This window comes from Notamacropus eugenii, chromosome 1 (assembly GCF_028372415.1).
Source record: "Notamacropus eugenii isolate mMacEug1 chromosome 1, mMacEug1.pri_v2, whole genome shotgun sequence".
NCBI lineage: Eukaryota > Metazoa > Chordata > Mammalia > Diprotodontia > Macropodidae > Notamacropus > Notamacropus eugenii.
Window position 1 is genome coordinate 79,194,169 of NC_092872.1, and position 23,391 is coordinate 79,217,559.

At 52.7% G+C, this 23,391-nt stretch overlaps 4 protein-coding genes across 15 annotated transcripts; 2 read left to right on the forward strand and 2 right to left on the reverse strand.

Moving 5' to 3' along the window:
- Positions 1-312: 312 nt before the first annotated feature.
- LOC140502943 (uncharacterized) lies at positions 313-5,993 on the forward strand. 5 transcript variants are annotated; one of them, XM_072606928.1, is made up of 6 exons: positions 313-399; positions 2,935-3,343; positions 3,811-3,867; positions 4,557-4,601; positions 5,205-5,300; positions 5,397-5,993. In XM_072606928.1, the coding sequence occupies exons 2-6, from the start codon at positions 3,004-3,006 to the stop codon at positions 5,750-5,752; spliced, it is 894 nt and encodes a 297-aa protein (XP_072463029.1). In that variant the 5' UTR covers positions 313-399; positions 2,935-3,003; the 3' UTR covers positions 5,753-5,993. The 5 variants fall into 5 exon arrangements, with proteins under 5 accessions (XP_072463029.1, XP_072463031.1, XP_072463027.1 ...); XM_072606930.1 differs by lacking the exon at positions 313-399 and adding an exon at positions 1,270-1,358; XM_072606926.1 differs by lacking the exon at positions 313-399 and adding an exon at positions 1,365-1,578.
- SIT1 (signaling threshold regulating transmembrane adaptor 1) lies at positions 5,904-8,645 on the reverse strand. Of its 3 annotated transcripts, XM_072606937.1 has the most exons (6): positions 8,519-8,645; positions 7,622-7,682; positions 7,362-7,497; positions 7,160-7,218; positions 6,987-7,048; positions 5,904-6,891 (listed from the first exon to the last, which is right to left on the reverse strand). In XM_072606937.1, the coding sequence occupies exons 2-6, from the start codon at positions 7,653-7,655 to the stop codon at positions 6,649-6,651; spliced, it is 534 nt and encodes a 177-aa protein (XP_072463038.1). In that variant the 5' UTR covers positions 7,656-7,682; positions 8,519-8,645; the 3' UTR covers positions 5,904-6,648. The 3 variants fall into 3 exon arrangements, with proteins under 3 accessions (XP_072463038.1, XP_072463037.1, XP_072463039.1); XM_072606936.1 differs by lacking the exon at positions 8,519-8,645 and having other exon boundaries at positions 7,622-7,748; XM_072606938.1 differs by lacking the exons at positions 7,622-7,682; positions 8,519-8,645 and having other exon boundaries at positions 6,559-6,891; positions 7,160-7,256; positions 7,362-7,493.
- Positions 8,646-13,279: 4,634 nt separating this feature from the next.
- CCDC107 (coiled-coil domain containing 107) lies at positions 13,280-17,853 on the forward strand. Of its 3 annotated transcripts, none has more exons than XM_072606934.1 (6): positions 13,334-13,598; positions 13,683-13,816; positions 13,901-13,964; positions 14,048-14,129; positions 14,212-14,318; positions 17,659-17,853. In XM_072606934.1, exons 1-6 carry the CDS (start codon positions 13,376-13,378, stop codon positions 17,739-17,741), a joined length of 693 nt encoding a protein of 230 aa, XP_072463035.1. In that variant the 5' UTR covers positions 13,334-13,375; the 3' UTR covers positions 17,742-17,853. The 3 variants fall into 3 exon arrangements, with proteins under 3 accessions (XP_072463034.1, XP_072463035.1, XP_072463033.1); XM_072606932.1 differs by lacking the exon at positions 17,659-17,853 and adding an exon at positions 14,410-16,137 and having other exon boundaries at positions 13,347-13,598; XM_072606933.1 differs by lacking the exons at positions 13,901-13,964; positions 17,659-17,853 and adding an exon at positions 14,410-16,137 and having other exon boundaries at positions 13,280-13,598.
- On the reverse strand, positions 14,708-19,414 carry ARHGEF39 (Rho guanine nucleotide exchange factor 39). Of its 4 annotated transcripts, none has more exons than XM_072606925.1 (9): positions 18,547-19,414; positions 18,340-18,434; positions 18,131-18,251; positions 17,868-17,983; positions 16,981-17,051; positions 16,690-16,818; positions 16,410-16,518; positions 15,104-15,192; positions 14,708-14,949 (listed from the first exon to the last, which is right to left on the reverse strand). In XM_072606925.1, exons 1-8 carry the CDS (start codon positions 18,676-18,678, stop codon positions 15,117-15,119), a joined length of 849 nt encoding a protein of 282 aa, XP_072463026.1. In that variant the 5' UTR covers positions 18,679-19,414; the 3' UTR covers positions 14,708-14,949; positions 15,104-15,116. The 4 variants fall into 4 exon arrangements, with proteins under 4 accessions (XP_072463026.1, XP_072463025.1, XP_072463024.1 ...); XM_072606924.1 differs by having other exon boundaries at positions 14,708-14,946; positions 16,289-16,518; XM_072606923.1 differs by having other exon boundaries at positions 16,289-16,518.
- Positions 19,415-23,391: the final 3,977 nt, after the last annotated feature.

Here is a 23,391-nt window from a genome sequence, read left to right on the forward strand (position 1 = left end):
GAAGGAAGGGAGGGAGGGAGGAAGGAGAAAAGAAGGCAAGTTCTTAGGAAGTTAGGAAAGGAGGAAGGAAAGGAGGAAGGAAGGACACGTGCAATGGGAAGGGAAGGGAAGGGAGGAAGGACCCTGGAAGCAGGGAGACAAGTCACCAAGCCGTGCAGTAACGCCATGAGGAGAGATGGAAGGGATACTACAGGACGGGATGGCTGAAAGGCTGGCCTGGCTGCTGCCAGGACGACTACAAGGTTCTGAGGGGGACAGGAAGAAAGACGAGCCAGCTGGCCCAGACCTCTGGACGCTTGTTCCAGGGTCACTGACCATTTAAGGCTCAGGTTTCAGCGAGCAGCTTTGGCTACTTGAAGATCAAAATTAGAGTTCAGATTCAAGTGTTTGCGAAGTGAGGTAACAGTGTAAATCAGTGAGACAGTGGGGGGGGGGGGGGGGAGGGGAAGAAGAAGGAAGAGGGAGGGGGAGGGGGAAAGAGAAGGGATATGGGGGAGAGGAGGGGGGGGAGGGGGAGGAAGAGGGGGAGGGGGAGGAAGAGGGGGAGGGGAAGAAGGGAGAAAGGAGAGGAGGAGGGGGGGAGGGGGAGGAAGAGGGGGAGGGGAAGAAGGGAGAAGGGAGAGGAGGGGGGGGGAGGGGGAGGAAGAGGGGGAGGGGAAGGGGGAAAGGAGGAAGGGGAGGAGGGGGAGGAGGAGCAAATGCAGAGGCCGGGATTTGGAGCCCAGATCCCTGGGATCGAATCCTGCCGGTGCTGGTTACTTTCCGTATAACTTCCGCCGGGCTTCAGCTGACTCGTTTAGTTAAAAAAAAAAAGACCTAGCACCTTCTCTTCCTTTTTTTTTTTTTGGCAACATGGCCAATGTTTTGCATGATGCCACATGTATAGCGGATGTTCCATTTGTTACCTTCGCAGTGGGTGGAGGAGGGGTGGGAGAGAGAGAATTCGGAACTCAAAAGATTTTTGTTTTTTGTTTTAAAAATACATAGTTGTGTTTTTTTTATCGGGTTGGACCAGACGGCCTCTAAGATGTCTTCCAGTTCTAAATCGATCATCCTTTGATCCTATTACCTTATTTACAACGGCGTGATGCAAATTTTAAAGAAAAATTAACATCCCGGGGAATCCCAGGCTCTCAAAAATGAAGTGGAGCGCAGTTAGGGGTCCCCAAATCATCCCCGACAAGCCGTCACGCGGCTTTACCACGTGAAGAACACCGGGGAAAGGAGACACCAGAGACGAGACCAGGACTCTATTTCCCAGAATGCTAGAGGGTGGAAGACTTTTCGAGACTTCATTTCCCAGAATGCCTCGAAAGAAAGGCGTTCCCGGGCTCCATTTCCCGGGACGTAAAGGCCCGGTGTGTGAATGGTGCGGGATGAGGGGGGTGGGGAGGTCACACATGCGCAGTGTTGCTTCCGTGGCGCGGGGCGTCTGTGCGAAGACGCGGCAGGCTTGGCACTCGCCCCAAAGATAGGGAGGCTGAGGAAAGGGGCTGGGCTTTTGGCAGGAGCCCGGCCGAGCAGGGTTGGGCTGCTGCTGCAGGGAGGGCGCGGGTCCTCCTTCCCACACTCCGGCAGGTACCGACCCAACCTGAGCTGGAGACCGCCCCACCCATCCCAGGCTGGCGCTGCCCCGGGGCGCCCCTCCCCCCGCACGTCCGGACCCAGGCATGCCGCCCCTCCCCCACACCCCACATACACATCAGGCACATCCCTGGGCCTGACCCCTCCCCCGCCCCTCGCGTCCCCCCCTGGCCCCGCCCCCAGCCCCACAGACACCCAAAGCACTGGACCCCGCCCCCAGCCCCAGCCCGTCCCAAGCCCCCTTCCTCCGCCCGCCTCCCGCGCACACGGCGCAGCCCCAGCCCCGCACCCTCGGTGACCGCCGGGCTCGCCCCTCCCCCAGATTGCTCACATCCCCTGTCCCGACCCCCTTCCTCCCCGCACACGCTCCCCTGCGGGAGCCTCAGGAATGCAGATTCCGTCCTGCGCTCCCTGCCCCCACCCAGTGCACAGCCACGTGTCTCCCCCGGACCGTCCCGTATTTACACAGTCCTTACAGACAGGTGGGGCCCTCCCATCCCCCCCTGGCCCCCTTCCTTTAAGCCCCAGCCCCGGGCATGCTGACACCTACCCCGTCCCTCGGCTGCCCCCCCTTCCCCTGTACACCTCCCCTACAGATGTTCTTTCCCCCAAAGCAGCCCTTTACCTGGCTTCCTCCCCAGGTAGGGTGACGCCCAGCATGCATCCTGGACTGTCTTTACTCCCACCTTCCAGTTGTAGCCCCAAACACCCTGACCTCAGCCCTCCTTCCCTGCGCCCCCCATCCCCACCAATGCCTGGAAATTCACCTTTGGAGGGGCTGAATTGGGTGCCCCCCTCCAGATCTTCCAGCGGTCCCCACTCATGTGCACAGCCTGATAATTGATTACCTCTCCTTTGGAGACCCTTCACACTTCTGAGAGGGTTAGCTCTTCAGCCCCTGAACTATTCTCCATCCTAGAGACGCACTCTTGCTGGAAGTCCCCACACACTTTGTAGCTCTATGTTCAGGCACCCGGAATTTCCCTCTTGGGACTCCCCATATTCATTTCTCTACTGGAAATTCCTAGCAGGACTGTGCTCCCTCTCGCCAGGTGTCACACCTCACTCCTCCTACAGGTAGACTGCTACCTACCCCATAGTGGCCACTCTTATCTCTTGGACGAACCATCTCAACACCACCAGCATTGTGTTTTGACAGCTACTAGATCTCTTAGCCCCTCTGGTACTTCCATTTCCTTCCCCCCAGATTCCTTGAACCTCCCCACATGTCAACCAGTGAACACATCTCACATCAGACCATTTTCTCTCTAGTACCCCAAATCCCTTCTCATGCTCCATTTGTCTCAGCCAACCCACCTGAGTCTGCTTGTCTTTATCTGTGTCCCATAGGCCATCTGTGACAGCTCCCTCCCCGGTCTCTCCTTTCTTGAGGTGCCCAGTGTAGAGAGAGGAGCCTGAATGATGCCCAGGGGCCGGGCCTGGACCCAACAGGAGATCAGCTGCCTCCTGACCCTGATCCAGGACTCTGGAGAGGTCACGTTGCTCATGGCCTCTACTTCAAGGCCTAATGAGGCCTTGTGGCAATCCATCTCCCAAGGGCTGGGGGCATCAGGCTACGGTCGAAGTGTGGCTCAGTGCCGATCCAAGTGGAAGGCACTGAAGCAAGCCTTCTACTCAGAATGGGAGACCAGCCGCCAGGCAGGAGGTCCCTCCCCTCAGCCCCCACCCCACTACCGTACCATGAAGAGGTTGTGGAAGGCTGCAGGAAGGCCAGTTTTTGGAGAGCGTCGCCTGCCAGGTAAGGGGATACCCTTGGTGACAGGCCTCAGAGAGACTCACCAGAACTCAGAGGCACCACATTTTGGGGTACCTATCTGAGGTTTCTTTATGGAACCCTCAAGGCTAACAGGAAAAGGAGAAGGGTTGTACTTGCCTTCCCCCACACTCTTGGCTTATTCCTAGTCCTGCCCAACTCAGATCTGGTCAAACTCCCACCTGGGAAGTGCTGTGCTCAGCTGGAGGCCCCCACCAGAACTAAGCTTCTGTTTGAATGGGTAGGTGGGGAATGGAGAAGGGGAGGCATATTTGAGCCACAATCCTCTATTGAGTGCCTGCCATGTACCAGACACTGACTTTGAGAATTCAAAGACAAAAATAAAGCAGAACTCATGATGTAGTCTTGAGAATGATGCAGAGATTTCTGGAATTGGTGGGGAGCGAGGTGCCCTAGCTTTAGGCTGACACCCTTCTCTCCCAACTACCCAGGTCCCGACACAAACCTTGAAATGGGACTAACACCTTGTACCAAGAAAGAATCCACCTGTGAGTATTCCCAGGAGCGGCTGTGGAGAAGAAAGCTGAGATTGAGGCCTGTGGGACTTGGGGGGGAAAGCAGAACTGAGACCAGCGTTGGTGTGCCCAAGGCAGGGTTGGAAAATCCCTTCCCCCTGCTCCATCAGATACCCAGATCAACACCTATTAGGTGCCTCCTGGGTCCTTGGCACTGAGCTGGCTGTTGGAGATTGAAAGACAGAAATGAAACAGTCTCTGCCTTAAAGAAGCTTCTGTTCTTCTGGGAGGAAACAACCTAATTTGAGGAGGACGAGACAACTAGGAGCTGGGTGGAGGGTGGGAGGGTGGTGGTGGTGAGGATCAGGAAAGGTTTCATAGAAGAGGAGGTGGAGGTGCCTGAGCTGAGCTGTAGAGGAAACTCAGTGCACCAGGGCTCTGGGCCTTCTCCGGAGGACATGTGACATTGCAGACTTAGTGCCTGTGTGCTGCAGCAAACATAATTTTCTGAAATTTCAGTATGCACATTTTGTAAAATGTGCTCTCTTTTGCATGCTTCCTCCGCCTAATTGGGTTATATGCTATATGCTATATAACCCAACTGACTAGCCTTTCCCTAACTCTGGCACTTGAGGGGATACATGGGGAGGTTAGGTTAGGAGATCCATGGATGGGGTCAAGGTTAGGGTCGGTCAATAAAGCTGAATGTATCTGTCCTGCAGCTCCTGAGGAGAAGCAGACCAGCCCTGTCCCCTACCAGATTCCAGGTGAGGCTGATGAGGTTCCTTTTCATAGGTGACTGGGGGTCCTCCTAAGGCCATCCTGGGCAGGGAAGGACACAGTTCCAGCCGGGAGGGCATGAGGCAGTAATGGAGAGGAGTCTCCAGAGGAATGAGGGTATTGGGGAAAGAGGAGAAGGGAAACATGAGGAAGAAAACCTCCCTGAGGGGTGGGAGTGAGAACATGGAATTGGGGTGGGGGAGTCTCTTGGTGGAAAGCAGTAGCATGAGGAAAGGGTCCTAGAAGATCACTGGGCTTTTTATGGGCTATTCCCCTCAAGTTCTTAAGTACCACTCCTAGTTTTCATCTCAGGTGGTTACCTCCTCCCCCCACCCCCAAGCTCTTCAGAGCCTATCTCATTATGAGGGAGTCAGCTAGCTTTGCCCATTGCTCCCTTCTCTATCCTCAGGGGAGCTCAGAACATCCCCTACCTTGGAGCCAGATGAACAAGGTGGGGTCCTGACTCCACTGGCCTCACACGACTAAGTTGGGAGTAAAAAGGGACAGAATCCTCATTGCAGTGGAGATGGAACTCAACAGGGCTTAGCGTGTTTTGTTTTGTTTTGGTTTTTTGCCTCTTCTTACCCTAGAAGAGCCTCCAGCCTTGGTGCCACAGGTTCCACTTAGACCAGATCTAGTCCCTCTAGGAGCCAGAGTACAGCCTAGCCATTTGTCAGGACTGCAAGGTAAGCTTCATCACTCCTCCCATCCTCTGGGGCTTGGGGCCTGGTTATAGGCATGGCAGATGGAAGCCTTGACCTCCCACTGGTGCACTGTTGCAGGCCCTGGGGTGGTGAGCCTCCTTCAGAACATGCAAGAGCTTCTAGTGCAGATCTTGCGAACATCAAGACAGCAGCAAGCCCTGCTCGAGAGCTTGGCACAAGACACCGTCTCCCACCTGCACCTTCTGTCTGATGGCCTGGGCCAGATGGGCCAGACCTTGCAGGCCCTGCTGATGCACAGCCCCAGCTGGCAGAGTCCCCGGTCCCTGCTCATGCCCACACCCACTCCCACTCGACCTCACTCTCCTGCCCTGGGGCTGTACTCTGCTCATTCCCCCTCTATTCCTATTGCCTCCGACAGCCCCTGCTTAAAGGAGGAGACCATCTTACCCCCACCCAGGTTTGCACCATTATGAATCTGGACCCATTTCCCCCAGGCTGTGGCAAGAGCTCAAGTCATTAAGACAACTCCTCTCACCTCCTTTTTCCTGCTGGTGAATACAAAGTCCCTAGTTCCCCACCCCAAGTAGTTTGTTCTCAAGACTGGAGACTTTGATGTAAATGTCCTCATATTTTAGAAAATATTTAATTTAAAAGAGAAACATGCATCCTTTTTTTTTACAGTGAGAGATTATTTGATTAAAAAAATCAAAATAACAGGAGAGGGTACTGTGCCCCTGACTCCACCCTGTTTTTTCAGTTTCTTGGAACCTGTCTTAGGGGCTAAAGATGAATGTTGTGGGCTTCCTCATCATTTTGCTTGTACCTGGCCAGAATGACATTTGCTCAGATGTACATGTAGGCATCCTGGCTCACGTTGGCTCTCACATCTGCTTGCTATCTGCTGCTCCCAAGTATACATACATGTTCTTGCATAGATGCTCCCAGGCACTTGTGTTCTCAGATGCACACAGATATGTGTGCTTGCCCCCCCCCCCCAAAACACCACCACCACCACTTCCTGTATTTCTGAAGAAACTAAAGAAATATAGTTGGGGCCGGAACTGGTTAACCTCAGAGGGACAGAGATGGGAGGGGTTATGAAAGCAATATCCACCCAAGCAGGGAGAGTTTGAAGGTGGAGATGGTCTCATGTCCTGTCTCCTAGGATAGACAGATAGGCTTCTGTCTATTGGGGGTTAATTTCCGGTACTCCAAAGAAGCCCTTCCCTGACTGTGTCCCATGGGCATAACTCAAAGCAACTGTGGACTGAAGGGGATAGTCAAGATAGGCCTTCTTCCTGTGAACAATGACCTTTTTCTTCTCTTCCCTCCCCCCAAAATGCATCTGATGCTTAGATCTGGTCTTCCCTCATCCATCTCCTGGCTGGCTATTGGCATAGTCCTCATCAGGAAAGGCTGCTCGTCGGGTCTGGGAGCCCACAGAGGCGTAGAGTTCAGGCTCTGGGAGCCGGGGTATAGGGGCAGACTGCTCAGGCTCCAGCATCATCACTACCTCTGAGTACTTGATGGGTGGCCCTGTGCTGGGCCCTGGGGGCCGTCCCTGAGGAGGCTGCAGCTGCAAGCTGGCATAGCACATTGCTTCCTCCCTTGCCTAGGGATATAGAGACAGGTTAGGGTATGTGAAGGGGACCCCAAGATCCCCTCATTCTTAGATTCCCCACCCATTGTACACCAAGTCAAACTTACTCTTGGGATGTCTCCTGCTGATTGCTCCTGTAGGATAGGTCCTGGCTTCTGTGGTAGCCGTCCTGAGACAGGATGGAACAAGACCCTTATTCATGAATTCTAAGGCCCTCTATCCTACCGTTATCACTTGCCCTGGAAACCCCTTTTCCTTACCCCACTTCCTTCCCTCTCACCTGTTTGCAGGTATGTCAGGTTCCCATAAAGTGGTATCTCTTCCACAGGTCTCTTGGGGCTGCAATATAAATGGAATGGGGGGGAGTGGATGATGTTCTGGAGTGAACAAATAAGACAGATGGTGTAAGTTGGAGTCTCTGAAGGATTAGGGGTGCCTGAGGGAAAGGCCTCTGTCCAGTGTCTCTCACCCACAGTACTCACCTTTCCTGTCCCTGGAAAGCCTTGTTCTTTTCTCTGGTCCATCGGACTAGGTGTTCAGCCAGTGCCAAAAGAAGCAGCAGGGTCACCACCCCTAGCAGAGCCCACAGCCCAAAGGCACAGTGCAAGCCCGGGAACCCTGAAAGCAGTGGTCACTGGGTCATCACCACACCCTCTTCTTGGCCATGCCCTCCTCCCCCAGCCATCCTATCCCCCACCTCCAATCTGGTCACACCCTTCCGCCCACCTGTCCCCTGCCTCACCAGCTGTAACATTGATGCACTCTTTCGTATTCATTAATGCCAAAGATATCTGGGTCTGAGCCTGCCAGGAGAAACAAGGTCTGCTCCTCAGTCCCCCGGGGCCAGGTTGCTCTAGGCTCAGAGCCCCAGCAGTCTTTCCCCTAGGACCAGGTTCACCCTGTCCCTGCCTCAGTCACCCTGTTTCCTGAAGCTCAATAACAGCCACAGCTGCGAAAGCCACAGGAGCTTCCTTCCGGAGCAGAGAGATGGGGGAAATGCCCCCCCCCTCCCCAGCTGTGGGAGTCCGATTAAATAGCTCCTGCTCTCACCCCCTTCTCTTCAGTTTGACCTAATTGCTCCTGTGGAATATTGAGGGAAGATATTCCATGGTGACTTAAAGGCAGGAGATTTCAGCTCTATTAACCCAGGACACTGGCCAAAGCCTTCTTGTACATGTCTTGCCTTCCTGTCACTGCCAATCCAAAGTGAGCAGGCCTTGCAGTGCACTGGAGGCAAGGAACAAGGAAGGATGGAGAGGAGGGATGAAACTCAGGACCCTTCCTGAAAACCACTCATTACTAGAACCACCTAGCTCAGTTCTCCCAGATTAGAAGGAGCCTCCTCTCCCTCTTACCCCTTCTTTAACCAAGTCTTTTCCAGTTCCATACACTACAGCGTATCTACCATTCCCAGAATACTCAGTTTAGACCTCTCCCCCACTTTCTTTGAATTCCAAACTGGCCTCCCCTCCTACCAGCCTCTTCCCATCTGCAACATGCAGTCCAGTTAATCTTGCTGATATACAAGTCTGATGCCATGACTCTCCTTGCCCTTCCTCAACCACATTTCAGCAGCACCCCAGTAAAACGTCCACATCCTCTTTATTCAGACCCCAGCCTTCCTTTTTAGCCAACTCACCTTAGTTTCCTCTAACGTCTAATCAAAGGACAGGGCATAAGCTTCCTTTAGACTTGGGTAGTGATAAACAGGGCAAGTGATGAGCTCTGGTGTCTCCAGGCTCTGCATTCATCTTTTCCCCTGCTTGGGGATTTCCTCTGCCAGCTTTCTGGTGCTCAGTGCTACCTTCTCTCTGACCTCCTTTCTCTGACCTCCTTTCTGTGTCACTATGGAGACAAGTAAGACACATCATTCACCTCCCTCAGCTACTTTTGATGTCAGTGGGACAGGTGAGAAGGGAAGCACAACCTCCTCAAGTTTTCTTTTCCCTTAAATTGCATTTCTTCATCTAGGCAGAGGATTAATTTAGGATGCTGGGGGAGAGGGAGGGATGGGGCAGTGTTGGGGGACAGGCACTGGGCCAAAAGCTTCTTGAATAGGAAATGGCATCTTCTTGCGTTACGGCTAGTGTGGTGCTTTCTAAGCTTCTGTGGACTAGCCTGGGAACTAAAACTCCTTATGATATTTTTATTAGAAGAAAATGGAGTAAAAGTTCTACGTCCCCTATTTGCAAAAGAACAGTTGAACTATTGTTAAACTTAGGGACAGCCTGTCTGGAATCTCCCACTAACAAGCTCTGGACTTCTCTCCCTACTTCTGTTCATTCACCAGTCAATGACTAAAGTGATTTTCCTAAAACACAGGGGTAATCACATCATGTACCCTACCCCAGCCACTCTGTCCTAGTCTCCCCATCTTAACTCCTTGATGAACCTGTTCAATTTTACCCTGTCCTCTTCTCTTGAACTCTGGCCCCTTTATCACATTGCCCATTGCACCCAACCAAGCCTCGGCCTTGGGTCACTCACACCTTTGGTTGCCTTTGTGCCTACACGCGTGCTGCTGAAAGAAGATGGAGAAAGTCACGTGACCGTTCTGACTGGACACATGTATGATAGGCAGCATATCTGGGCCACCATTGCTACAAGACTTACCGTACACCTCCCTCCTGCACTCAGTAGCCCACTCTCTACAGCAGCACTTTTAAACCCCTTCTCCCTCTTCCCCGTCTCCTATCACTCAGGGGCCTTCTGTCACTCTCAACTCCTTCACCCCTGTTTCACATGGAATGACCTTATTCCTTACCAAAGCCAAGCCATTTACCTGTTCAGGTGATCCTGTTCCACCCCATTTCCTCCAGTGGATCATCCCCTCTGTCTTCTTGACTCTTTCATTCATTTTCAGTTTTTCCCTGTCTGCTGACTCGGTTCCTTTTGTTGTCCCATCATTCCCACTCTGCCTGGACTCTTCATGACCCCATTTGGGATTTTCTTGGCAAAGGTACTGAAGTGGTTTGCCATTTCCTTCTCCAGCTCATTTTACAGATGAGGAAACTGAGGCAAATAGGGTGAAGTGACTTGCCCAGGGTCACACAGCTAGTAAGTATCTGAGGCTAAATTTGAACTCAGGAAGAGGAGTCTTTTTTTAAATTTTTAAATTTTATGTATTTTCAGTGTTCTACAGTCACTACCACATAACTTAGATTTTTTTTTCCCTCCCTCCCCCTCTTTCCCCCATACCTCCCCCCTCCCTCCCGGACACAGCGTATAATTTTATGTAGGTTCTACACATAACATTTCTATTAAATAATTTTCACCAGTCACGTTGCACAGAAGAATTAAAATGAACGGGAGAAATCATAAAACAAACTAAAAGGTAATCCAAGAGAAAATGACCGGCTACAATGTGCCATGGAACCCCATAGTTCTTTCCCGGGGTGTGGGGAAGAGGAGTGTTCTGGACCCCAGACCCAGCGCTCCGTCCTCTGGGCCGCCTGACCGCCTGGCTCCTTTCCTACTGCCCACGGACCGGTCCACGTCCCCCCAGCCGAGAACCCCTCCCCTGGCTCCTCCATCGCCGCTCTCCGCTGTCGGTAGGTGCTTCCACTCTCTTCCTCCTGGCTCCTTACAGTCCGGGTCCCCCCACTTTTATTCTTTTATTTAGTTTTAGTTTCCAACGTTCTCTTTTCTAGGATGTTGAGTTCTGAATTCTTCCCCCCTCCCCAGATGGCAGAGGCTATACCTGTGCGATCACGCTAAATGTTCCCACGGTAGTCACGCCGTGAAAGGACTCGGGACAAGGAGGAGACAGGCGTGGGCTCTGGCCTGCGTTCAGACCCGTGCTTCTGTCTGGAGCGGCCTTAGACGGCGGCATCGCCCAGCGCCGCCAGGTCTGCCAAGGCTGGTCAGTGCCAGGTGGCCGTGGCCGTGCCCGGCGCCCGAGGCGGCCGTGGAGGTGCCCGGCGCGCCAGGCGGGCGTGGAGGTGCCCGGAGCCCGAGGCGGGCGTGGAGGTGCCCGGCGCGCCAGGCGGGCGTGGAGGTGCCCGGAGCCCGAGGCGGGCGTGGAGGTGCCCGGCGCGCCAGGCGGGCGTGGAGGTGCCCGGAGCCCGAGGCGGGCGTGGCCGTGCCCGGAGCCCGAGGCCCCCACGGCCGTGCCCAGCGCGCTCGCTTCCCTCAGCGTCAGTGCGTGGCGAGGTCCGCCTGCTCGCCATTTCTCATGGAACGTAATGCCCCGTGATAATGTTTAATATAAAATTTTGGAATAATCTTTGTTCTCTCTGAAGCAAACTCAGAGCATTAATGCCTCTTCCTATGTCAGCAAAAGCCAGCCAAAGCTGACTCTGCACTCCCTGGGAGACCTTTAACCTATGACATATCTTGAATAATGGGTCTTTCCTTTGTATCTTATCATCTATAGACACATACTATGTTATGGCACATTAATGGTAAAGGAAAAATAGGCATCCTGGGTTTCTATTGAACATGGTTTGCCCCTTCCTGTGTCAGTTACCTGTTTGGGGCAGGAAGCCTGCCACTCACTAGTGGTGGGATCTCCTTACCACCTGGGACGTAAGTTTACCCAGCTTGGAATCTCAAGACCTGACTGACCTTGCTTTGTTAATTGTCCTGTCTTACTGAATTTATGGTTTGCTTAATTAGGAGAGTTTCTTTCTCACACAAAATGTATATAAGCCCGAAGATTTCTGGCTCCATGATGCATTATGTAACTGTTTTCTTTATGGGGAATTGATCGATTAATTAATTAAATCATAAAATGTACGCACTTAGCCTGTTGCCTTTTCTTAACAAGCTTTCAGGTCAACACCCGTTACGGTCCCACGCCCCGGCTCGTGCAGCCCCTCCTCGTGGGTGGGCATCCCCTCATTCCCGCTCTCCATCACTGCCCAAAGAGCGGCCGTAAATATCCGTATCCACGTGGCTCATCGTGCCCTCGAGCTCCTCCGGGCAAAGCTCCCAGGGACCTCTTGGCTGCCCCTTCGGGGCCGCCGCCGGTCACTCGCGGTCTCCTGGTTTTCCTCCTGTCCTGCCTCGGCCTCCAGATCGTGCCCGCCGGCCTCGGGGCTCTGCCCAGGGCCGCCTTCTCCCTCTGTGCCGCCTCACCTGGGGATCTCCTCTGCTCCCGTGGACGTAAGTTACCGTCCTCCCCTCTTTGCCAGCCTCCATTCAGGTCTCTCGGAACAGAAGCTCAGGAGACATCTTAAACTCAGCGCACCCCAATCAGGACTCATTATCTTTCCCCTTAAACCTCTTTCCTATAGTCCCCATCCCTGTAGAGGGAAAGGCCCTCTTCCCAGCCCCTCAGGCTTGCCAGCTGGAGCCGTCTCGGACGGCCTACTCCCACCCACATCCCGCCTGCTGCCGAGGCCTGCAGGCTGCTCTTTGTTCCGCCGCCGGCCTTCGTGACGCCCGCTGCCGCGTCTGCCGGCCTCAAGCCTCTCCCTACGCCAGGCCAGCCTCGGTTCATCCATTTCAGTGATTTTTCCTAAAATGCAGATCATCTCGCGCCCCCATGCACCCCCGCAGTCAAGCTGCAGTGGCTCCCTCCTCTCCTATGGCAAGCATAGAATGCTGTTTGGCATTCAAAGCCCTCACAGGCCCACTCCCGCCTGTCCAGTCTTCCAGCTTGCTTCCTGCCCCTTCCTCTTTGGTCCAGTGACACTGACTGGCCTTCCGGCTGCTCCACAGACGGCACTGCCTCTCTCGGCTCCCTCAGATTCCCTCGGGCGGTCCGCCACGCCTGAGGAAGCTCTGCTTCCTCGGCGCCAACTACTGACCTAGCTGGTTCCCAACCGAAACCCTACCGCGGCCTTCATTGTCCCATGCTTGCTTTGCGAACATTTGTATATTATCCCCGCTCTGGCTTGTAAGCTCCTTCAGAGCAGGACGTGTTTCGCCTCATCTTGCATCGCCTCGCATCGCTGTATTACCCAGAGACTCAAACCAGGTGAAAAACAGCAGACGCGCTGAGAATGAGCCCCGTTGAGTTGGTGCGCGCCAGGGCGCACTGCCTGCGTAACTATTCTCTGGACTAGGGGAGGCCTCGCCGCGCTCCTTCCGCTCAGCGCCCCCACAGAGGTGAGGGTGCTTCTCGGCGGGAGAGGGGAGCTGCGGCATCGACCAGCCGCACATGCGTGCGGGGCACTTTCTGCCAAGGGTCCGGGGACTTTCCCCTAGGCGCGAAGATTGGGAACACGTCCCCCGTTTGTAGCCTAGGAAACAGGCCTTCAGCAAGCGCCTCGGCCTGGGTGCGCTACACAGGATTTATAAAGACCCACAACATATACGGCCTTTTATAATGTGGTTAGACTGATAATAATTTCCAGACTCCCCGAAATGAAGCCTTTTACTTGAAGACAAAGTGAAAAACTAACAAATCGCGAAAAAGTCATGGAAAGAAACAGGATCCCTGGGATATTGGAGAAATAAAGGAGACCAGCATGCACCCGGAGACAGTTAGTAGAATAGTTTATGTAAATGAAGGCGTTAGCCATTCTCTTCCTGAGCTTGCTCCCTTGTTATGGGCAGGGCCAACGGGACGCACGTACGTGTGTCGTCACGGGCTGCGTCCCTGCGTCCGCTTCCGCGCTGCTGGCCCTCGAGTCCCGACACGCACCGCCCGCCGGACATGCCGGCCCCCGGGCCCTGCGGCCCGGCGTTGCTGCCGGCCGCGCTGGCGCTGCTCCTCCTGGCCGCAGCGCTCCGGGTCTTCGAGGGCGGCACCGGACCGCGGCCCCCCGCAGGTAATACGCGGCGGGAGGAGGGGAGGGGAGGGAAGGGGCGCGGGCGGAGACGGGCGTGACCCCGACTGTGGCCTCGCTCCGCAGGGGAGCCGGCCCGGGACGGGCTGCGGAGGACGCTGGAGGAGCCGCGGGCGGCGGGCCGGGCGTGGGGGCCGCTGCCCCTGGGAGCCTTGTACGCCGTGGGCGTCCTGGCCTTCGTGCTGCGCCGGTGTCTGCAGGTGCCGGGGCCGGGAGGGGGCTGGGCCGGCGCCGGGAGGGGCGGGTGCGCGGCCGGGGGACCGAGCTGCCCTGCCTCGTTCTAGGGACGAGATGAGGCCGAAGTGTCCCCGGAGGAGAAGCCCGCCGAGAAGGAGCTTCTGCGCCGAGGTGAGGGCCGGCGCGGAGATCTCGCTTGGCGGCACGCGGTGACCCGAGCTCCGGGTGTTCTGATTGTCCCCCTTCCTCCCCAGAAGAGCAGCTGGCTCGAGAGCTCGCCAAGACGGAGCAGCTCCTGGGAGGCCTGCTGGACCAGCTGGACCCTCTGTTTGAGCGGTGAGGGCTGCGGGCCGCGCCGGGGGAGGGTGGCCGCTGGGCACGGAAGGCAGGGAGGAGGCCTGACTGGGCGTCTCCGCAGGGTGGACGCCCTGGCTGGAGCGCAGCAGGACCTGCTGACCCTCAGGCTGCAGACCCTCAGCCAGCTGTTGAAGGACAAGGGGCTGGACACCGCCTTCGCTCCCCAAGGTAGGGGCCCTTGGAGTAGGATGTCAGATGTTTGGTGTCTGATGTTATCTGACTTGAGGACTCATGCTACCCCCTTCCCCTCCACACGCAGAGTACAACCCCCCTATCCATGAGGACCAGATTGCTGAGGAAGATGATGACAGTGACCTTCAGACTGGGGGCTGGGGGGAGGCACCTGAGGAGGGAGTCACTGAGGCCTGGGCTCCAAATGTTTCCTGGGGCCAGTTGGGGGAAAATGGGAAGGAGTGGGGGCTCAGGAGGAGGAAGTGGATGGAAGAGGCCCAGGTCATACACTGAGAGAGGGTGTAAGTCTCATGGGTTAGGGAGTGGGATCAGTTTTAGAAAACTCAGTAAGGAATCACAGCTCAGATTGAAGGATGCAGGCTCTCTCCAAGTAGCCAAGATGTTTTAATAAAAATTAAATTTATTCCATTTAAGTATACAACTTGATCATCCAAAACATGTGCACAGTCAAACATAAATATACATGTCATACACACATCACCATATTCTTTACCACCAGAGAGTGGCCAGTCACACATGTCCTAGGGATGCTGAGGCCTCAAAGCAGTCAGACTTGCCATGTCTAACTGCAAACAGCTGTAAAGTGCTCTTCTACCTTGTGTGGCTGCTGTAGAAAAAGACACTAAATGAGCCTTCTCCCCAGTCTGTGAATGAGAATACCGGGAGCCAGAGAAAGGTAGAGGCCATAAATGGTGAGGGGAAATACAATAACTGCACATGGCTAAACCAGTCCTTAGAACCAGAGGAGATGGGAGGCATACCTGATGGCTGCAGTCAGACTGTGGTACCATCGGGATAGTGCTTCTTGGTCCGTGGACATGAGCAGCAGCTTTTCATGGGGAAAAGAAAGCTGGGGGATGGGAAAGAACATCTAAGTTGCCTACCCAGAAAACAAAGTCCTGAAGCTAATTAAAGCCAGTGCTACCTAGGGAAAGAATGGTTATGTAGATGCATTTAAGGATTGGACTTGTGATGCAACTGATAGAACTTCCACAAGAGGTCTGTAACTTCTCTACAGTTTACAGCCACAGAGTTGTCTGCAGTAAGGGTTGGTAAATTATAATTCATGGGCTAAACTGGCTGTTTTTTTCTGTACTTCTCTAAAACCTTTATTTAAAAATGTAAAGACTGTTCTTAGCAGTACAAAACATTTACCGGTCCATTTGCCAATTCATGTTCTAGGGTACTACAGTTAAGTGATTTGCTCAGTCATATATATATATATGGGATTTGAACCAAGATCTTATTTATTCAAAGGGTAGCTCTCTTATCAACAGAACCACGCTTCCTGTCATGTACTATTTGGTAGTGGTAGCAAATAGTTAAGGTCCGAATTGTATGGAAAGGGATGAGGACAGGACCTTATTCCTTAACCCCTGGAGAAGAGTTATGGGAAGGAGTACTAAGAGGGTGTACAGTCTTAGTCTTTGAGCTGGAAGCATTCTTAGAGATAATCTAGACCAGCTCCCTAATTTTACAAATGAGGAAACTGAGGTTCAGAGTGGCTATCACTTGCCCAAATTCATATACAAGCTTGTGGTAGAAGTGGGACTGAAGGCCAGGTGCCTTAGTTCAGTGTTCCTGTGCAGCATCTATAAATTTTAAAAGAAATTCCTAAGAAGAATCTAAATAAGTTACTCAGGGAAGTTTGGGGCCCTATCTCTTGTAGAATTGTCAGATTGGCCACATTTGCCCTTTACAAATTAGGGCCTGATTTACTGTTCTGTTGATTGTCTAGACTTAAAGTGATAGCTGTTAATAATGCTGCAGATTAAATTCAAAAGTGTGTCTTGCATGTTTTTTTGGGTTTTTTTTAAGAGCAGATGTTTTAACATTTACCTTGGGGGAGGGGGTAGTTGTTGGCCTAACCTAGGGGCTGAGAAAAGAACTATGGGCTTACCCCAGAGAACAGTCTCCCTGTCCCCACCCCCAGTCTCATGACTTACACTGAGCAGTCCACCCCCTGATCCCCCTGAGTGACCAAAGATCCTTTGGAGTTGACATTGGGCCATGGGGTAAAGGGCCTGACAAACAAAGGTCCCTCCATACAGGATATGTAGAACAGACCGAGGCTTGGTCATCAAAAGTGCATCAGAGAAGAGGAAGAACATCCGAGACTTTGGTTCCCCTTTAGGGGGGACCACTAGTAGCCAGCCCTGCCGGAGGAACCAGCGCCCTGTGATAGAGAGAGAGAGAGAAGGGCATGTTAGCATCCTTCACAAAGACCAGGGATGACACTGAGGTTGTGCCCACTTTTCTAAGAACAAGTCTGAGCTGTTTCAGGAGAAGGATTCTAAAGGTCTGGGTGGAACAGAGGTACCAGAGGGGTATGGGTTAGGGCTCTGACCTTTGGTCAGTCCTTTAGCGTGACGTCCACTGAGTAAAGTCTGAATACGTTGGAGCTGCCGGCCATTCTCGTGTTCTCGACCAATAGCACTAACCTTCTGGGTGACCTCACTCAACTTCTGAGCAGCCTCTAAAATGATACCCCCCCAAATACCACTTGATTAATAAAGCTGGAAACAAGGTATTAAGGAAAGAAGAAAAGGAAAAATGAGACTAAAGATCAGGGTTCTAATTGTGAGGCCAGCTTTGGAGTCTGGAATATGTTAATGTTGTTGACCCAGGGCAAACATACTTGTGAGCTGTTGATAGTCAGAGTTGTCAGGACCTGTATTTTCAGCCAAAGCTACAACCAGGTTTTCATATCTGAAACACAAACAGACTGAGGTTTTTGGAATATTAGCCCTGGAAAAAGCAAACCTACCCAATCATCCATTACTCAAAGGCCACCTTTCCACAAGGCAAATTGTTAATGACACATCTCGTTTCTGCATTTCCTGGCTCAGAAGGGAACGGTTTCCTGCAGGTCTGGCTTGAAGCTTCCTTTACTTACTCTGTTCTTACACCCATTCGGAGCTCAGAGTGTGCGCTCAAACCTTGTCCTTCCGTCTAGGACTAGAGGGCACTCTTTCCCCATTTCCCTGACTATAACCAAGATGGAATTTCAGAGATATTTACTGAACTCTGGGGAGAGAGAATGAGCAGAGGGAAAGTTCTACAGAGGATTACAGATCACCAGCCCTTACTTCCCTGAGGTTACTTAAGTCATAATCTTGTTCATGTTCCCTAAGGACAAGAAGAGCTTATAGGCAGCATAACCAGACCCTTGGGTACGTAAATCGCAGTGCTCCATTTGGCAGCCAAAAGAGTTAGCTGAACCTAGTCTTGATAACGATAGCTGCCTTGTAGTGATTTGAGATTTGCGAAACACGCTAGGTCAGTATGTACTACTAGTGTTATTCCTATTTTACAGACGTGGAAACAGGCCGAGAGGGATTAGGTGACTTGCCCAGAGTCACAGTATCCGAGATAGAATCCACACCCTGGTGTTACTGACTTAAGCCCGGCACCTTCCACCTCCGTGGGACTTTAGGCTTGGAGACTGGTTCAGTATCAGGGTGAGGGTCAGTGAACGTAAGTCAGCATCAGAGCAGGGCTCAAGGTGGACTTGGGGTGACTTACTGTTGGAGACGCTGCAGTGGTAAGGGGAGCAGGTCCACGAGCCGGAGGCCCCCGAACTCCGGACGCCCCTCCTGAAGCCGCACGAACCTTCGGAAACGCTTCTTCTTGAGCCATTTCTAAGTGGAGGCCACAGGCTGGTGTTGAGGCAGCCTTCACAGCAACGTGTGCCTACATAGCTCCCCATGCAGACGCAACGTTCTGGGACGAGGGCCTAGGATACGTGTGGAAACGGAAGTGGGGATGCCCCTGGGAAAGGGAGGTACCTGCAGGGTGGCGCTGGCCCGCTCCTGGTTGGCAGCAAAGCGAGTGTAGAGCTCCAGGTGGCGGCAGAGCCCGGCTAGGCCCGCTCCCCAGCGCCCAGCCTCCAGGTGCGGGAGCAGCTCCCTGCGGAGGGACCACAGACTGCCGTGCCCGGCACGCTCCGGCACGCTCCGCGCCCGCCCTCCCCCGGCCCCTCGCTGCCCGCACTCACTGGCTGGCGGCGTGGACGGCTTCCCAGGGTCCGAACACGGCCTGCAGCTCGGCTGGGCGCAGGGTCCCTTTAGCTCTCAAAATGCACACAAAATACTGGGGAGGGGAAGGAGAGGCCCGGGGTGGGCACGCGTCCCGCGGCAGGCCAGGGCCGGGGGGCGGGGTGGGGGTGACGAGCCCGGCCCCCCTTCCCCCCGCCCGCGCGCACCTGCAGCACCAGCCCCAGCTGCTCCTGGTAACGCCGCTCGGTCTCCAGCAGCTCCAGGGCCGTGCGGCCGCGCTTCCTCTCCCAGCGGGCCCGCTGCTCACGCACCGGGCACCGCGGCCCCGGGCTGGACATGGGGAGACTGCAACAACCCCCCCACCCCTAGGTCACCGGGATAAAGAGACCCTGGCCTCCCGCTTCCCCCTCCACTCCGAAAACCACAGGTCCCCGCACCCGCCAGGATTCAAATTCCAACCGCCACCGAAGGAGGCGGGGCCGGGGTGGGAATTTCGCACTTCGCCCCCTGTCGCCGCGGAGGCCGAGACATCGCTGATGCTGCGCATGTGCCAAGAAAGCCTCGGGCTGCCGTCGGTTTTCCCGCGTACGCATGCGTACACTCCCCCCACGCCCCTCCCCGCCCGGTCCGTACTCGGGTTGTTCCAGCGCGGGTGGGTAGGACCCGGCTCCCCGCCCCATCCCAGAAACTTGGCTCAGTCCGATGGGGCGAGGGCCAGAAGCGCAGTCCTTTGGCATCTTGTGGGGGAGCCGAGCAGCGTGGTGGTTCGTAGGGATCAGGAGGTTCAGAGAGGCTGAATGATTTTTCCAAAGTCACCCAGCTGGCCAGGGGCTGGGCCTCCGGCCCCGTGCCAACGCTCTTGCCATTAATTCCGCTGTGCCCAGCATTCAGCAGCTGCCTCACAGGCGAAGACCGAGGCGGTCTGGGTTTCCAGGGACGTTGTTAAGCGTCCTTGGAGCTGCCCCGAGGGACGGTGCCCGGGGTCCCAGGCCATCCTGGCTCTCAGGCCGCGGCTAGCCGGGGGCACCTCGGCCCCTGCCCCTCCGGACCCCTGAGCCTGCCCCAGGCTCCTCCCGCGGGGCCGGCACGAGCACGCTTGCGATCCAGCCCCCTTATTATGCTGGCGGGGAGACCGCAGTGCGGGGTCACCTCAGATGCCCACCCGCGGGGAAGCGGCCTGGAGCTGGGCTGGGCTGCAGGAGCGGAGGAGTAAGAGATACAAAGTAGCGAGCGTGACCTGCCGCGCCCCCGCGCCCGCAAAGGGGCACCGCGAGCCGGAGGAATGTACAAAACCAGCAGACACTCCCACCCAAAGCTTCCCTTGCTGGGCGGTCACAAGCGAGGTCCTTTGTCCTCATTTTCAGACTTCTCCGAGGTTTTCATCAATTAAACTGATTTTTCCCTCCTTTCTTTGTCTTTAAAAGCTATTGGTTATGTGGGATGATGCTCTGGAGAGGGGGCGGGGTAAGGGCACTGGGGAGGACCATGCACGTAAGAAGCCAGAAAACATCGATAAAAACTGGTGTGAAAAATAACAAACAAACCACGCACCCAGGGCTTCCGTCTCCAAATCCAGTGCCCTTTCCGGTGTGCCGTGCTCGAAGTCCGTCAACTAAAGTAGGCCAGATGACCCTCAACTTTCTCAAGCTATTAACTCTGTTTTAATCACCCTTTAAGGTTTACAGAGCATTTTCCTTACCACCCTACGAGGTAAGTGATGTAAATATTCAGCCCAAACAAACATGAAGTGCCTGTTCTGATACCCGTTTTGGAGATGAGGAAATGCGGTTCAGAAGTCTCACTCAGCACCACACAATGATACCTCCAGGACCAAAAATCCAGGTTTTCTGATTCCAAATCCAATAGGCCAAGATGCCCTTCTTAAAAACAGCTCAAATTTTTAAAAGGTTTACAGGTTGACAATGCATTTTTTTTTGGCACAGCAACCCTGTGAAGCAGACAGTGCAAATATTATTATACCCATTTTCTGTGACTCTGAGTGACCCAATGGGAAAGATGTATCTGAAATCAGAAGGACCTAGATCCAAATCCCACCCCTGAAACTTATTAGCTGTAAGGGTAAGTCACTTCAAATCCCTGTAAACCTATATGTAATGAAAGGTTTTTAACCTTTTTTGTGTACTGGACACCTTGGGCAGCCTGATGACACCTTCTCAGAGCTACGTTTTTAAATGTATATAAGGAAATCTTTTTATTTCCTTATTTAAGATTTTAAATGCAAATAAGGGTTGCCAAGGAAACTATCAATATTGAAGCAGAGCTTGTGTGTGTGTGTGTTTACAGATCGCAGGTCAAGAACCACAATAAGGCATTCCTTCTCACTAATGCTCCTGAGCTCAGTTTGGCCCCATGGATCTCTCTAGGCTTGAAGCCCACATATATTCCTTTCTGGCAGGACCCCCAGCACCAGAGCCCCTCCAGACTGATTTGGAATTTTCCTGAGTGCTCCCTGTGGAGGAAAGAATTTGTCTCTTCCACCCCCCTAGGCCCACTTTCTGGAAGTCTCCTTATTGTTTGCAAGCTGGCTTTGGGTGATTTACCAACATTCCTACTTAATCCTATGACTAATAATTGACTAATGCTTTCCCATATATTTTAAGGGTCCATGACTTCCTCACTGTGGGGGTTACTTGTAATTCAGATCGTAAACTTTCCATGCCTTAATTTGACAAGCTGAAAAACCATCCTCCCCACTTGGTTCCTAAGTTTGAGGCAAGGGCCTCTCCACATGTAGCTGGGCTGGTCCTTAAACAGCAGACTTACATTCTGCTTTAAAGGCTTGTCCTCAAAGCTCTTCCAGCTGGGAAGGACCTGTTGGAGCATGCTTTCCCCTGCTATAACTTTCCAGAGCTCAGGTTCACCTCCCCACCAAGATGAGGAATCTTGGAAGAGGAGGAATAATTTTAAAAAAGCTTCTTACTCTGACACACAATGCTATCCATGATCTAGTTCCAACCTGTCTAGCATTGTTTTATGCTTCTCTTAACTAGCCAAACTAGTCCATTCTGCTCCCCTTTCTTATCCTCACCTCTTTTGTCCCTTCACTTTGGCTTATGCTGTGCCTGATGCCTAGAGTGGACATCCTCTCATCCTACCCTCTCCACCTCATCCATTTCCCTCTCTGTTGAAGTTCCCTCTTTTCCTTGAAGGGTCTATCCAAATTTCACCTATTCCATTGTGCCTTTCTTGATTCCCCTCCCCCAATCACCAACCAAGGGAGGGCAGTCAGAATACTCCTTGCTCCCCATTGCTACTTCTAGGTTCTCCCCCTACTAATATCCTTCTCTTCCTTTGAGTTTCATTCAATGCAAATTTATCATCCAGTCAATATTCTGATACCTGTTATTTACCAACTCCTAAGACATCCCCTTTCCTTCCTTAATAGTTCAATACCAAGCTCACAATCTTTCTCTCTACCCCAACTTCTGCCCTTATAGAACAGGACTTTCAATATGCATAGAAATACTCTCAAACCCTAATTTCCTAGCTCTTCAATCTCCTCAAAACCAATGATCCACTCCTTCACTCCACTTCAGCTATACACAAAGATGATCAGTCATATCCTTGACTTTGCCATGACCCATAGGTATTCCACTTTCATGTCCATGAACTTCCTTTCCTCCCTTCTCATCTCACATCATTGAAATACCTTTCTGCATCATCTCTGCCTTTACCCATTTCTCCCATGAAGAAATGTCCCTTCTCCTTGCCAAAGCAAACGCTAATACATGTGTGTGATCCCATTTCATCCCATCTTCTTCATCCCACCTAGATTTCCCACTCTATCATTCCCTCTTTCACACTAATCTTTCATACTAAGACAGTCTCTTACTGTCTGCTGGCTACTTTCCTGCTGCCTACAAACCAAGCCCATGTCTCTCCCATCCTTAAAACAAAACAAAACAAAAAACCCTCACTTGTTTGCCCATCCCCTCTAGCTACCTTCCTATATCTTCCTTCCCTTTCATGGTTTACCTTCTTGAGAAAGCTGGTTATAATTGATGCCTTGACTCCCTTTCCTCTCACTCTTTTCATCTCTCTACAACCTGGGCTTCCAACTCCATCAAATAACTGAAAAAGCTCTCTCCCAAGTTACCAGTGTTCTCTTAATTACAAAATCTATTGGGGTTTTTTTCCTCAATTTTCCTTGACCTTTCCTTGACCTCTAACATTGTCCATCACCCTTTTCTCCTTGATACTTTCTTCTCTTTAGGTTTCTCCTCCTCAGTCCCTTTTTTGCTGGATTTTCATCCAGGTCATGCTGGATAAAGGGGAAGGTATTCCCCCAAACCCTAGACCCTTTCCTCTTCTTCCTCCACTGTTTTATTTGGCGCTCTCATCAGACCCCATAGATACAATTAACATTGACTTGTCATTCTCATTTTTATACAGATGATTCTCAGATCTATTGGTCCAACCCTACCTTTTCTCCTGACCTTCAATTTCCCATCACCAAATGCCTATTGGATACCTCAGACTGGATGTTCTGTAAACATCTCAAACTCAACATGTCTGTTTCTCCAAAATAGAATTCATTATATTTCCTCCTAGAGCCTTCTCTCTTCTTAATTTGCCTATTAATATCTAGAATACTACCATTCCCAGTCACCAAGGCTTACGGCATCTCTCCTCTTCAACTTAAGTTCATATCGCATATCCAATCTGTTGCCAAGCTCTTCATTCCTACTTCTACAACCTCTCTCATATATGTCCCCTTGTTCCACTCATACAACCACCTCCCTGGTGCAGGTCCTCATAGCCTCTCATGTGGACTACCACAATAGCCTTCTAGTTGGTGGCCCTGCCTCAAGTCTCTCCCCACTCCACTTAGTTGCCAATGGAATCTTTTCTAAAGCATGAATCTGATCATGTCAGCTCCTATCGAACAAATTCTAGTGGTTTCCTATTCCCTCAGGATCAAATATAAAACCCTCTCTTTAACTTTTAAAGCCTTTCACAACTTAGCTCCCTCCTATTTTTCCTACCTTCTTATGCTTTGCTTTCTTCATGTAGTCAAAAATTCAGCAACA